The 16,467-nt window shown below is 32.1% G+C and overlaps 1 protein-coding gene across 1 annotated transcript; it reads left to right on the top strand.

The window, feature by feature from the left end:
• The first annotated feature begins 11,670 nt into the window (after nucleotides 1-11,670).
• Nucleotides 11,671-13,161, top strand: LOC147404378 (disease resistance protein RPM1-like). Its single transcript, XM_086437844.1, has one exon. The coding sequence runs from the start codon at nucleotides 11,671-11,673 to the stop codon at nucleotides 13,159-13,161; it is 1,491 nt and encodes a 496-aa protein (XP_086293970.1).
• Nucleotides 13,162-16,467: the final 3,306 nt, after the last annotated feature.

Raw genomic sequence — 16,467 nt, 5'->3', positions numbered from 1 at the left:
TCTAAAACATCCTAGAACATTAAAAACCGACTTAAAACGTGAAAAGTCCTCTCTGGGGTAAAACGGTAATTTCACAATTTTCATAATTAAAATTTCGAAATTAATAAATAAAACATTAAATAATTGAAGTGAAACATTAATGAAATTAATTGAATTAAAAAAATCGATCAATCGGACTCTTATGAAAAATTGTTGAGGGTTCGTGAGATATTTCTTTAAGGACCCCTCCATTTGGGGGTCCAAAGAATTAAAGATATAATAGAGGGGGGTTCTCCAAAAAATTAAAGTCAATCAAGCAAGACTAAGGTCAAGGTATTAAAGTCAATCAAGTGAGACTAAAGTCAAAATTAAAGTCAATTAAGCAAGACTAAAGTCAAGATATTAAAAGTCAATCAATTAAGACTAAAGTCAAGATATTAAAAGCCAATCAAATAAGATCAAAAGTCAAAACCATAATAGAGTTTTAATTAAATAATAACTCTATCTAATAGAGATCTAACTAAAATACAATTCTACCTAAAACAATTCTAATTAAAACACAACTCTACCTAAAACTATTCTAACCAAAATACAACTCTAACTAAAAGAACTCTAATTAAACACTAACTCTATCTAAATCAACCCTTAAAAAAATCTATAAATAAAGGTCCTCACACCCTATTTTCGTATCAAATCATAAACTCTAAGAGAAGTAGGTCTAAAAGCCCCCCTACCCTCCCATAAATCCTAGTTTTGGAGTCCCAACTCCTTACATAATATCCCTTCTTCGATTTTAACCTAAAAAACACCAAAAAGCCCTTCAAAAACACCCCAAAATCCATAAAGAACTTACAGAATCTAGATGAAAAAAAGGGAGATACCTTGCCTCGGAGATCAGAAATCAAATCCGGAGACAGAACGAGGCAAGGAATACGGTACAAGGAACAACTTTTGTCGAATATGAGGGAACAAGGTCTTTGCTATCGGAAATGTATAACTTCTTACTTTTTTTATTATTATCTAGGTTTTTTTTTTTAGCAATGTAACTTATTTGGGAAATTAGTAGAGACCGACTTTGGCCGGGCGGGGTTGGTGCCTCACACCTTCCAACTTCGTAACATGATCCCCGAATTCAGTTTTTTTTCTGTTATAGATTAGTTTTTTTATCCGTTTAGAGTCATTGATCGGTTCCTAGATCGTAATAACTAGGTGGCGACTCCCAAACCTCAAGGGTCAAAAGCGGATCCTCGCACCCCACGGATCGAGGGCGCTTTCAAGCACATAAGCCATAAATTGATGTTCGTTTGATAGCTATTTATTGTTGGATTCTCGTAAAATGATCAGAATACCCTTAATATTAATAATACACCTAGAATGCACAAAAAAATGAGTAGAATACCTTAATAAATATATAATTACACTAAATATATATAATAAATTTATATTACAAAATTATAAAAATAATTATTTTCAATTTAATAAATTTATAAATTTTATAAGCTATCGAAATTTCGATAGCATCTCCTCTTAAAAATGAACATATAATAAAAAAAATACCTGCATAATACAAAATCCAATATCCACATAAAGATGAAGGGTGTTTTGATAATAAAATAGTGATGATGAATTATTTTTTATCTTGGTAGTAAAGATGAAGGGTATTTTGGTATTGATAAAGATGAAGGATATTTTGATAAAAATAAAGGATAATTTGAAGATGAAGGGTATTTTGATAATTCCCTTTTATTTTTTAAAGTTAAATTTGGTTGAAAATTTGATTAAAGATGAACGATATTTTAGTAAGTTCTTTTTGTTTTGTAAGATTAAGTTTGGTTGAAATTTTGATTAAAAATGAAGGGTATTTTGATAATTCCCTTTTATTTTTTAAAGTTAAGCTTGGTTGAAAATTTGATTAAAGATGAAAGGTATTTTGATAAAAATGAAAGGCATTTTGGAAGATGAAGGGTATTTTAGTAATCTCATTTCATTTTTTAAGGTTAAGTTTGATTAGAAATTTGATTATAGATGAAGGTTATTTTAGTAACTACACTTGAATCATTTTAGGTTTTTGGCTTCCCACAAATGCCATTTGAAGAAGCCTCTCTTGTACAACTTCTTTTAAAAGCTACTTTTGGGCTTCAATTGAAATCCACTTGTCAAAAACCCTCAACTTCGATCCCCTTAAAAACTATATCTTGTCATTGAGATTTGAAGGTTGAATAAGACGCAATTAATTCATTGATTTACCAATTTAATCGGTAGGTCCTTTATTTGGAATTTTTTATTCAGAGTTTTTTTTTTTTTTTTTTTTCGGATTTTTTTACAATTTATGGAATTTTGTGATAGTGAATTTGCTATAGATATGTATATATATTTCCATGGGTAGCGTTCAATGGCAAGCTTTTTAGCAAACTTTTTGGCAAAACATTTTTCAAAACATGAGTTAGAAGTCTTGGAATGGGCTGATTTTTGGTGAGGATGATCTCTACGGTGAGGAGATCATCATCACCAAAAATCAGCCCATTCCAAAACTTCTAACCCCATCAAAAACAGTTTATAAAAAATGGACAGTCCACGATTTTTCAACTTGTAAACATGGGTTAGAAGTTTTGGAATGGGTTGATTTTTGATGAGGATGATCTCCTCACCGTAGAGATCATCCTCACCAAAAATCAGCCCATTCTAAAACCTCTAACCCATGTTTTGAAAAATGTTTTGCCAAAAAGTTGGCCCTTGAACGCCACCCTATTTCCATAGGTTTTTATTTAAAACCACATTCAACCATAAATTGCTTGAACTTAAGGTACCATGAACTGCCATGACATGAGGCATGCTTTAATCCATAAAGAAACTTCTTAAAACAACAAGTCAAATGTTCTTTAGCAATTTGTTCTATAAAAATTTCTTCTACATCCATTTGATGTATCTTTTTACTGATCATTTCATACAATCTTAGTAACAAAAATCCATCTTTTCTTTATGTAACAAGTGACAAAACTTGAACCCATCATACAACAAGTGAAAGAAAATTTCCAATAGACCATGATACCCTTAGTAAGTATAAGTTAAAACAAACTTATCATCTTCGGTGACACCTTTTTTAAAAAATAAAAAAAAAATTATAACTGGATGTCCTTGTAAACAATGGACCAGGCCTGTATCTAGGTTTTTGCCCAAACCATAGACCATGGTGTTGTCCAAGGACTAGTCCTAGTGCATGTGCAACACATGCACATCACATGCACCAGGTAAGTGAGGGTGTATCCTCACAAGTGGCCCCTGAGGAATTAATGCTCATATTGGGCAGGTTTGGACCCGACTTAGATGAGCCCTAACCCACTCGTAAAATGGTGAGATTTATCTTAGATTAGCCTTTATTCTCCATTGAACCTAAGTCAATTAAGCTTATGCCTGGTCCGGATATATTTAGACTTGACTCGGATTGATTTTTAAATTTAAAAAAATATATCATATTTAATCATCTTTGGGAGTTGTTTGATACCATTTTCACCAAAATAAGAATATAATATCCATCCTAATTAAAGAAAAAACCTTGTTATCAATGACTCGAACTAGTATTATGTGTGCAGAGAACCGTGTACGCCTCAAGAAAAAAGCATCTATAGTTTTCTACGCACTTAGTCCTTGAGTAGTGCTAATTGGAGTGTTATTTCAAGTAATTCATATTTTTTCCTTAACAAAGGTAGAAATGAGATAACTTACAATTTTATTATGTTCTTAATTTGAATGTGCTGCCGAATACTAAAAATTGATTAAAATCTATGAGTGTGGGTTAAAAATGAGAGATTCTATTAACACACCAACTCTAACTTAAACACGCTAATCCATGTAAGTAAAATTTGGTGTGCCAATAGAATCTCTCTTAAAAATTCACCTCCACATCATGGTTTTAAATCTTGTTGGGATCGCGATTACTCGCCTAAATCATCTTGATCTCTTTCAACAACCGATACAAATATACAAGTCATCTCAAAATTCACATCATCTCTTGAGATAAAAGAGATGTCTCGGAAGTTATTTTGCAAATCTCGGTTGAGTTAGTAAAACTAAACCGAGTCAATTGGGATTTTGTAGATTTTGATTAAAATAATTAATTCTTTTAAGAATTTAATTATTTATTATATAAATAAAATATAATTTTAAAACTCAAATGTTTATCTAGTCGAATCAACTTTAAAACTTGCAAGTAAACTAGAACAAGTCAAATAAAAATATATTAATTTTATAAATATTTGACTGCACAGCTTCCTCCTGGGTGTGGACTGTGGGCCACTCGTTTTGCAGACCAGACCGTAAAATCTACATTAAAGAATGGGATTGTGGTGAACTTGTAGTGTCCATCTGCACTTCATTATATGTATCTTTTCCCCTTTAGAGGAGCTAATAATGAAAGGACCATACAGACAGATCTACTGCTTATGGCCATGACTCATGAGTGATGCACACAAGTATAGTGCTACAGTGCATTACAACATCATCTCTTCCATCAAGTATCAATCTATGTTACGTGGTACATTTTATTAGGCTCCCAATAAAATGGCAAAAAAATTTATATACTATTATTATTATGGTTATTTGTAACGATGAGGTCGGATTAGCGGGAGCAAGGCAATTCGTCTCTTAGAGAACCATATATCCCAAATCTCCAGGCACATATGTTTGATATTATTTAGGATGACACATTTTAATTAGATGAAATGTTGGAATAATTTTCATTGCCGTAACGAGAAAAAAGAGAGGTGGATGGATTTAAGAGAAAGAGATAGATTTCAAAAAAAATCGTGCTAAAGTGACCTCAACGGGAGACATCTTGGCATGGTGGCATGTGCATGCCCATAGATGTATCTCTCCAAGATACAAGTAAAATGCATCTACGGCTATGTGAGAGCCACCACATCAAAATGTCCCTAGTGTGTCCCCTACTGAGGTCACTCCAACATTAATCTTTCACAATAGAGTTGTGATTTTATGATGCCCCTCTAACACGCTTACCCTGTTGTGACATGTGCTAGAATTATAAATTCCCAAGAAAAGGAATCTATAGTTCTAGCACATGCCACGTCAAGGGACATATGAAGCATACGTCAGAGGTGGTGTCAAAAAATCGTTATTCTTCACAAAATCCTAAATGAGAGAGTGAGAGTCTTATGGGATCAACCTTCTCTTTCTCTCATTTATTTTAACAAGGATTGGGATTAGTACCTTCATTTAAAGGTTATTTTACTAATTTACCATCCTATTTTTTCTATTTTAATTTTATTTTTATTAAAAAAATAAAATAAAAATGGCCACATCTAAACATTTTCACACTCTCACACGCATCAACCCATTTTTTTTCAATAAAAAAAATATATATTTATGAAAAAGGCAACATTATAAAAAAGGTAAGACAGTTTTTATAAAATCAAACATCTTATTTTAAGTGTTAGTTTGATGGCAAGTAGACAGAAAGTGGGTAAGTGAACCCGTTACAAAATCATAGGGGAGGTGATTGCAATCATCAAAATGTTTAGGGGGTCAACATAGAATTATGCCAAGTCATATGGGATGAAAGTGTAATTTATCCTATTATAAATAGAAAGCTGCTATTGGCAACCCAACTTTTACTTATCACACCCCAATTACGAAAAAAAAGTGAATGATTGAGAATAAGTAAAAGTTGGAATGCCAATAGAAGCTCCCTTCTGCATAAGGTTCCTAGTCTTTCCATGATGGTCTCCAACTCATGGATACCTCATAAAGGCTAAACTAATAGAAAGATGCTCCCAAGTGAGCACGTAACCCTTTAAAAGAGTCATTGGATCCAAGAAAGTAAAATTCATATGGATTTCCACCAAAATCCTAGACTCATAAATTTTTTAACAAGTACCTTATTTCATTTTTAACTTGCTCATTAGGTTAATTACTTAGTTTTTTAAAATTAGACTATAGTCCATTCCCTTATAATTTTCTCCATAATCTTCTTTAATTTTTCAAAATCCAAAAAAGAGTTTCATAATCACATTATTTGGTCATATATTAGTAACCATCTTAGGATAGGAGGGATAAAGTGACTAACACCTTCCTTATTCCTCAATCGAACCTCTTTACCTTAGATTTTTAAGTAGACCATTTCTCTTTATCTTTTGGATATGTGAGTCACTACAAGCTAAAGAAAAAAATAGATTTCAAAACATTTTTGTAGTGTTCATTGACACTTTTAATTGAATGGTGGCAACTCTTTAACCCTTATAGATAAAATCAAACCTCTCCAAAGATTTCGAAGCCCGCCTGTCTATAGTAATAATAAATAATATAATATATTAATATTTATATTTATATTAATTATACCACCCCTTTAACACTTTAATAATTTCAAATCAATCATTCTTATATAAATAATTACACTTAAACTCAATTTTATAATAAAAATTTATTTTAAAATGTTAATAATAAAAAATAATTAAATAATATTTGTTTTTTCATATAGTTTTATTTTCTCTGTTATGTCCGTTATATTAGATCAATTTGAACTATGTATTTTGAATTTTTGAAATTCCTCATCGATTTTTTTTATTGACCAAAATATCCCTTAAGCCTTAAACCCCCTTAATAAAATTAATATTCTTATAACTTATAATATTAAATTCGGATTTAAGCATATTGACAACCTAAACTATGTTTTTTTATATTTTTGAACTCAATGGTAATGTCCATTTGACCAAAAGAACTTCGTATAAAATTTTGAGTTATATCTACTTTGACTAAATGTTTTAATTCTCTCTTTATAATCATGGTAAGGTCTTCGAATTATATATTTCATTTGTCAAATTCTCCTTCTAGCAAATTCTTATATTAGATCGACAATATCACGATTTATTTTTAATAATTAAATATAAAAAACTTAATAGGAAAACAAGTCAATATAGTTGATTTAATTCCTCGATATACATAATAAAATTTCATGGTGTTACAACTAATTTCATCATCACCATCACTATTAATATCACTATCCTATTACTAAATTTTTGGTTTTCAAATTTTTGAAATGAGATGGATAATCACTACGTGAAAATCAAAAATTTGTATAAAAAATTGTGATATATACGGTAGAATTTTAACTTATTTTCCAAGATTTGCTTCTTTTCTTTTCAGTCCATTTGTTAAAAAAAATTGTATTTTCCCACTATCTAGGACCTTGGAAGAAGAAGAACCTTCATGAAATGGGAATCTTCACACAGTGCATCTCCCCTACGAAAATTAATGATCAGGTTAGTATAGTTCAATTTCTACATTTTGATGATTCTCACACTCCCAATATAGATCCATTGTAGCACTTTAGGCCACTCCCAACATAGAACCATGTTCTAGCAATTTAGGTAGCATATTTCTTATTTTTTAACATTTGTGAATAAAATCTAGCTATGTTCTTCTATTACTTTGGGTTGGTATCTTGATATACCAAACCTTTTCCGTGTAGGTACGAGTGCGCTATTAGGATTTCTTTCAGAACAGTAACAATGTGGGGGGAAATCCAAATCTTGAGGAAAATAAGAGGCGGAGAGAGCCGGAAGAGATCATGGGCATCACGATCATTTGCTTTTAATCGTGTTTTATTTCTAAACAATTATGTGACACAATTTCATTTGTAACTGCTCAATTGCTCCAATTAGAGCTTGTTTAGTAATGAAATTTCAATATATAATATGAATTTTGAGTTATTTAGTTTAATTTGGAGTTTGTTTATGATTTTTGTTTTGTTTGTTATTTTTTTGATTTTTTTATTATTATTTTATTTATTGTGATTGGTGAATTGGATGACCGTCTTATTGTTTGTTAAACCTCCATATTTGACGGCCATATTCTATAGATTAATTGTTATTTTTTTTTTTTGAAGCCCCATTCTACAAGAGAATATTTGATAGACCAAGGCCGTCAAAAAAAAAAAAAATTCTACAAGAGAATATTTGACAGGAGGGTACGTCAAATTTCTCAAAATTTGACGGGCTAAGATCGTCAAATATAGGCTTTTTTCACATAGTGAATACGCGTATGAAGCTTATGTCACATATTTTTTGTTTATCGATTTTTTGCAATCCAAAATTGAATAGAACTTGAATTTTTCATGAATCAAATTTTTGTGGTATTCCGAATTGTCAACAAGGCCTGTGACCCTACCTGACGGCCCTTACCCTCAATTATTAGGTTATGGTCCCGACTGTCGAAAATTTATTTTCTTCACCATTAGTCTTCCACGTAGGTGGAGATTATTAGTTGTGGGCCTACCTGCCAGCCCATACCTTCAATTATTAGGCTATGGTCCTGACCTTCTAAAATTTGTTTTCTTCCCATTGGATTTGACGAGAATGGGTCCGTGAATGAAGAAAAACGTGCCATGTGATACACAAGTTGGGCTCACTAAGTAATAAAATTGTACCCAAAAAAAAAGGTTGTTTGATTAGTGGTTTTAGTCATCCTGATTTAAGTATGATTATATGTAAAAAGAATTAAGAGTTGCAATTTTCTTAGATCTGAGCCAAGAATTAAGAGAGTAGTTTCAGCTACATTACAGAATAAAGTATTGTTTGAATCTAGAAAGAATAGTTTTGGATCAACCATTTCCTAATCCATTAGGGCCTTAATCCGATAAAATTTGTGAAATTATATTACATATTTTATTTAAATAATATTTGAAATTTATTTAGTGTATATATAATCAAATTTGATGGATTGATTCGATTTGGATCCAATCCAATTATTTTTTAGGTATTTTTTTTTCTCAAGATGTTAAGACCATGGACTGGAAACTAAGGTTGAGAATGTGTGGCTACAGATAGGACCTTATCATTTTGTTTGACTAAGACAGTCAACAACACACCCACAATTATTAAGAGGCAGAGTGGAGGTGGTTACATATTGCTTGCAAATAATTAAGAGTGTGAGCTCAACTTAATTGAGATCAAACTATTTTTCGTTTTATATTGCTTGCAAATAATTAAGAGAATTTGAAAATGGCAGCAAAAGCTTTAGTAAAGTCTGCTATCACCAAGTTCAAAGACTTGGCAATTGAAGAAGCTGTCGCAGAATGACAAAACAGCCTTAATTCATTTTTTTCATGAATTATAAATATCACCCATTGGAAACTAAAAAAGATAGAGATTAATTTTATTTGTACTCTTAATTAATTTTTGTGGTAAATATTTCATTGGAACGAGGTCATGAAAATGGTTTTGAGGATCTATTATAGCCTTGTAGAGGTGATGATAAGAAAAAGGGACATTAAATTATCTACAAATATTATTGGAAGATAAGAAGTCCAAGTGCCTAAATATAATCTTGATCAGGTTGGTGCCTTAAATAGTTGTTGAACTTTGTTTAAATATGACATATAATTGTGATTGCAAATGCTTTCATTCTATTTTTTTTTTTTCCTATAAAACTACAGGGTGTTGGTGTTACATATCCGTTTTTTCTATTAAATTTCTAAGTTAGTAGAAATTGTCTCTGAAAGCTCCATTATATTTTCTCCAATCACTAAGGTATTTTGGCATGAATGCCCTTGTGATAGATTTATTTATTATATTGTACAAGTGTGTGTAATCCAGAACCTTATGTTATACAGACTGACAATGTGTGTGTATGTTGTTCTACATTCAAATCTCTATAATAAGATTGAGTTTTTTGGGAGGTTGAAGATGATGGGTTTTGGTAAGAACCCATCTCCACCCCTAAAAAAAACATTTTGTATACTCATCAAAATTTTATCTATTTTGTGAAAATTGGAGAAATAGTTTATTTGATTTTAATTTGTTGTTTTATGTGTTCGAAAGAGTTTTTCTAAACATAATGTAGCCTCTAGGGATATTCAGGTGTTAGGAGTATTTTCGTAATTTGATTATTTTTTTATGATTTTTCTTGTTAAATTTTTTTTAATCTCAAAATAATGATTTTTATGTTTTCGATCATATTTTCCTAACGTAGTCTAATTTCTAAAATTTGTTTGTTTGAAATATCTCATCCGAACTTTAGAAACACATCCAGTAACAAATAAAAAACTTTAGAATATTCATCCATCATTGGGAATCACCACAATTGAGTTGACGATTTAATTAATCGGGCAAATGCAAAAATGAAATGTCTACAACTAATCTTTTGTAAGGATGATCTCCTCACTATAGAGATCATCCTCACAAAAAATCAGCCAGTTCCAAAATTCTAACACAGAACTAAACACGTCGATCATTTGGTCGGTTCTTGATCATGATCCTTAGATTTTATTTTCTTTATCATTAATCACACATGTGGTGGAGATTATTACTTGCAATCTCCCACTTAATTCTTGAAAAATTTGTGAATTTTTCATTTTTTTTTCAATGAAAGTATTATTCTCTAGATTATTGAATTATTCTGAATAATTCATGCATTTAAATTTTTTTTCAGAAAAAAGAAAAAAAAAACAAAACGCATTTTTTACAAATTTTTATAAAACTTGATGGAAAAAAAATGCTATTGTAACTTGTTGTCGATTGCAAAGTGTAACCTTGTAAGTTGTGACATGTAACACAAGTCAACTTCGAAGCTGCCATGCTTCAAAATTTTGGAAGAATCCACCTTTTTACGTGACAAATGTCTCTTTTATCTTTAAAAAAATAATGACATGGCTCTCTACATTTATTTGAGATTACACCTTAATTTTTCAAATTGATGATTTGTCTATTAACATTGGTCTTCTTTTATAAATCAATATTGGAACAATAACCTTACCATCACCATGAACATCACTAATTACATCATTACTATCATATTACCAAATTTTTGAAATGAGACGGATAATACACGTATGAAGCATGTGCTGTATATTTTCTATTTATCAAATTTTTGCAATCCAAAATTTAATAGAACTCAAAATTTTCACGAATTGAATTTTTACCATATTCTGAATTACCAAAAAGGCCTGTGGCCCTAAGTGACAGCCCATACCTTCAATTATTGATTATGGTCCGGCGTCTAAAAGCTATTTCCTTCACCACTAGTCTTTCATGCAGTGGAGATTATTACTTGTGGCCCTACCTGCCTGCACATACAATTATTTTGTGCTCAAGATTTGATAACATGTGAATGAAGAAAAAAGTGCCATGTGATGCACCCGTTAGCCCACTAACTTATAAAATTGTACCAACAAATTTAAGTGTGATTATATGTAAAAAGAATTAAGAGAGTTGAAATTTTCTTACTCCCATAAAATTTGTGAAATTATATTCCATATTTTATTTAAATATTGAAAATTTATTTAATCAAATTGATGGATTGATTCGATCAGGATCCAATGTAATTATTTTTTGGGTAATTTGTTTTCACTAATGCTGGAGTGACATTTTTGGTGGTGATAAAAATGACATTTTGACATATTACTGCACACATAACCGTAGATTTTCCTTGAGATACGAGTAAAAAACATCTTCGGTTATGGCTTTTGACGATGGACCGGAAACAAAGGTTAAATAGAAAATGTGTGGCGAGAGTGTCCTAAGTCTACTGATTGGACCTTATCATTTTGTTTGATAACATATTGCTTGCAAAGAATCAAGAGAGTGTGAGCTCAACTTAATTTGATCAAGATCAAAATATTTATTTTTCTATTAGTTTGGTTTGTTCCTTCAGTTTGAATCTACATACCAGGCGAATTGGAAAATGGCAGCAGAAGCTTTAGTGAAGTCTGCTATCACCAAATTAAAAGACTTGGCAATTGAAGAATGGCAAATCCAACGAGGAATCAGCAACGACATTAACTTCATCTCTAATGAACTTTCTATGATGAAGGCGGTCATAAGAGATGCAGAGAAGAGAAGAGTACGGGATGAGGTGGTGAATCAGTGGTTGGAACTAGTGAGAGATGAAGCCTACAAAATTGAAGATGTTATCGAGGAGTTCCAATCTATGATGGAAAGTTCTCTCATCGAGTCGGGAGAACCGGCTGGCGGTTGTATAAATATCGAATTTTGCATTCATTATGTGCATACTTTCTTCAAGCAGATGGGAATTCGTCATCAATTACATTCTCAGATAGAAATCATCAAGAAAGAGGTTGATGACATCGATAAGATGAGTAAGCAATGCAACCTTCAACAAAAAGGAGGTGGCCCAGAAGATGAAGAAACATGGAGAGGAGATCACGGCGTGTTTAATCCTTTCTTCGAAGAAGATGATATCATCGGGATCGATCAAGATGTGAATAAGTTACGAGAGTGGCTGCTAAAAGAAGAAGATGAGCATCGACGATCAATAGTTTCAGTTGTCGGCATGGGTGGTTCTGGAAAGACGACACTCGCCAAGAAAGTCTACAAGAGCATATCCGGAGAAGAATTTGAATGTAAAGCTTGGGTATCTGTGTCCCAAAATTTCCAAGTAATGGACTTGCTGAAACGAATCTTCCAACAATTTCATAAAAGTAGGAATGAGGCAATTCCTTGCAACATGGAGACGATGACACCGGATGAGTTGTATGAAACCATGTACAATTATTTGGATTGGAAGAGGTATGTCCTTGTCCTTGATGATGTCTGGGATGTTAATGCTTGGGGAGTTGTTAAAAATGGTTTACCGCCTAAAAATGGTGGTAGGATTATCTTCACGACCCGGGATCAGGATGTAGCTTCTCCTATAGGAGAGATTTTCAAAATTCACCGAGTTGAGCCGTTACCCCATAAGTTAGCTTGGAATCTCTTTTGTAGAAAGGCATTTAAGAGTGGCGATCTTTCGAGGGGTTGTCCAGAGCACTTGAAAGAAATTGGTGAGGAAATTGTTAAAAGGTGCGGTGGTTTGCCTCTTGCAGTTGTTGTCATTGGTGGTCTCATGTCAAAAAAAGGCAGTAACATATCAGAATGGATTGAGGTACTTGAAAATCTCAATTGGGAACTGCAAGATAATAAAGATCTTAAAAGACTTATTAGTGGAGTGTTGTTAGCAAGCTATAATTATTTACCTCCTTATCTAAAAGATTGCTTCTTATATTGTGGAATGTTTCCGGAAGATTATGAAATCAAGACCTCAACGTTGATCCGTTTGTGGGTGGCCGAAGGTTTTATAGAAGATCATCCTCGTAAAACACTTGAGGAGGTTGCACATGGGTACCTTGTTCAGCTCCTTGAGAGGAACATGTTGCAAGAAAAAACCAACCTTTAGCCTCCAGTTGTAAAATAGTGAGATTTATCTTAGACCAACCTTTAGCCTCCATTGAACCTAAGTCAACTAAGCTTATGCCTGGTCTGGATATATTTAGACTTGGCTCGGATTGATTTTTAAATTTAAAAAAATATATCATATTTAATCATCTTTGGGAGTTGTTTGATACCATTTTCACCAAAATAAGAATATAATATCCATCCTAATTAAAGAAAAAACCTTGTTATCAATGACTCGAACTAGTATTATGTGTGCAGAGAACCGTGTACGCCTCAAGAAAAAAACATCTATAGTTTTCTACGCACTTAGTCCTTGAGTAGTGCTAATTGGAGTGTTATTTCAAGTAATTCATATTTTTTCCTTAACAAAGGTAGAAATGAGATAACTTACAATTTTATTATGTTCTTAATTTGAATGTGCTGCCGAATACTAAAAATTGATTAAAATCTACGAGTGTGGGTTAAAAATGAGAGATTCTATTAACACACCAACTCTAAGTTAAAGCACACTAATCCATGTAATTAAAATTTGGTGTGCCAATAGAATCTCTCTTAAAAATTCACCTCCACATCATAGTTCTAAATCTTGTCTGGTATCGCGATTACTTGCCTAAATCATCTTGTTCTCATTCAACAACCGATACAAATATACAAGCCATCTCAAAATTCACATCATCTCTGGAGATAAAAGAGATGTCTCGGAAGTTATTTTGCAAATCTCGACCGAGTTAGTAAAACTAAACCGAGTCAATTGGGATTTTGTAGATTTTGATTACAATAATTAATTCTTTTAAAAATTTAATTATTTATTATATAAATTAAATATAATTTTAAAACTCAAATGTTTATCTAGTCGAGTCACTTTAAAACTTGCAAGTAAACTTGAACAAGTCAAACAAAAATATATTAATTTTATAAATATTTGACTGCACAGCTTCCTCCTGGGGTGTGGACTGTGGGCCACTCGTTTTGCAGACCAGACCTTAAAGTCTACATTAAAGAATGGGATTGTGGTGAACTTGGGGTGTCCATCTGCACTTCATTATAGATATCTTTTCCCCTTTAGAGGAGCTAATAATGAAAGGACCATACAGACAGATCTACTGCTTATGGCCATGACTCATGATTGATGCACACAAGTATAGTGCTATAGTGCATTGCAAGATCATCTCTTCCACCAAGTATCAATCTATGTCATGTGGTACATATTATTATTATTGTTATTTTTTTTCTAACGAAGGGTATCCGGGCCAGTTTGCGAGCACCAGACTAGTCCCTACGCCCCACACTCAGGCTATACCCTACTACGTGGAGCGGTGCGTAGCCACCAAGGTTTTTTATGGGTAGTGGGATTTGAACTTGAGACCATAGAAATAGCAGATTCCTGGGTCCCAAGTTTCTACCATTTAGCCACCCCCTTGGTGGTTACGTGATACATATTATTAGGCTTCCAATAAAATGCCAAAAAAATTTATATACTATTATTATTATGGTTATTTTTAACGATGAGGTCGGACTAGTGGGAGCAAGGCAATTCGTCTCTTAGAGAACCATATATCCCAAATCTCCTGGGCACATAAGTTTGATATTATTTAGGACGACACATTTTAATTAGATGAAATGTTGGAAAAATATTCATTGCCGTAACGAGAAAAAAAAGAGGTGGATGGATTTAAGAGAAAGAGATAAATTTCACAAAAAATCGTTCTAAAGTGACCTCAACAGGAAACATCTTGACATGATGGCATGTGCATGCCCATAAATGTGTCTCTCCAAGATACAAGTAAAACGCATCTACGGATATGTGAGAGCCACCACAGCAAAATGTCCCTAGTGTGTCCCCTATTGAGGTCACTCCAACATTAATCTTTCTCAAAAGAGTTGTGATTTTATGATGCCCTTCTGACACACTTACCCTATTGTGACACGTGCTAGAATAATAAATTTTTCCCTCAATACATAATTGTACACTCCCATAAATATGTGCACTTGTGTATCCCAAGACAAAGAATCTATAATTCTAGCACATGCCACGTCAAGGGACATATGAGCATATGTCGGAGGTGGCGTCAAAATATCATTATTCTTTACAAAATCCTAAATGAGAGAGTGAGAGTCCTATGGGATCACCCTTCTCTTTCTCTCATTTATTTTAACAAGGATTGAGATTTGTACCTTCATTTAAAGGTCATTTTACTAGTTTACCCTCCTATGTAATCTATTTTATTTTTATTTTTTATTAAAAAGTAAAATAAAAATGGCCACATCTAAACATTTTCACACTCTCACGCATCAACCCATTTTTTTAATATAAAAAATTTATTTATGAAAAAGGTAACATTATAAAAAAGATAAAATAGTCTTTATAAAATCAAACATCTTATTATTTTAAGTGTTAATTTGATGGTAAGTAGACAGAAAGTGGGTAAGTGAACCCGTTACAAAATCATAAGGGAGGTGATTGCAATCATCAAAATGTTCAGGGGGTCAACATAGAATTATGCCAAGTCATATGGGATGAAAGTGTAATTTATCCTATTATATATAGAGAGCTATTATTGGCATCCCAACTTTTACTTATCACACTCCAATTACAAAAAAAAAAGTGAATGATTGAGAATAAGTAATACTTGAAATGCCAATAGAAACTCCCTCCCGCATAAGGTTCCTAGTTTTTCCATGATGATATCCAACTCATGGACACCTCATAAAGACTAAACCGATACAAAGATGTTCTCAAGTGAGCATATAACCCTTTAAAAGAGCTTTTAGATCCAATAAGCTAAAATTCATATGGATTTCCACTAAAATCGTAAACTCATAAAATTTTTAATAAGTATCTTATTTCATTTTTAACTTGCTCATTAGGTTAATTACTTAGATTTTCTAAAATTAGACTATAGTTCATTCCCTTATAATTTTCTCTATAATCTCCTTTTATTTTTTAAAATTCAAAAAAGAGTTTCCTAATCACATCATTTGTCATATATTGATAACCATCTTAGGATAGGAGGGATAAAGTGACTAATACCTTCCTTGTCCCTCAATTGAACCTCTTTACCTTAGATTTCTAGGTAGACAATTTCTTTTTATCTTTTGGATATGTGAGTCACTACAAACTAAAGAAAAAAACAGATTTCAAAACATTTTTATATTGCCCATTGATACTTTAATTGAATGGTGCCGACTCTTTAACCCGTGTAGATAAAATCAAACCTCTCCAAAGGTTTCGAAGCCCGCCTATCTACAATAATAATAATAAATAATATAATATAATAATATTTATATTAATTATACTTCACCCCTT

The sequence above is a fragment of the Akebia trifoliata genome, chromosome 4 (assembly GCF_017979445.1).
Source record: "Akebia trifoliata isolate Shusen 1 chromosome 4, ASM1797944v1, whole genome shotgun sequence".
NCBI lineage: Eukaryota > Viridiplantae > Streptophyta > Magnoliopsida > Ranunculales > Lardizabalaceae > Akebia > Akebia trifoliata.
This window is presented reverse-complemented; position numbering and strand designations above follow the sequence as displayed.

Coding starts and splice junctions, on each gene's coding strand:
- LOC147404378 (XM_086437844.1), top strand. CDS start 11,671: ATGGCAGCAGAAGCTTTAGTGAAGTCTGCTATCACCAAATTAAAAGAC.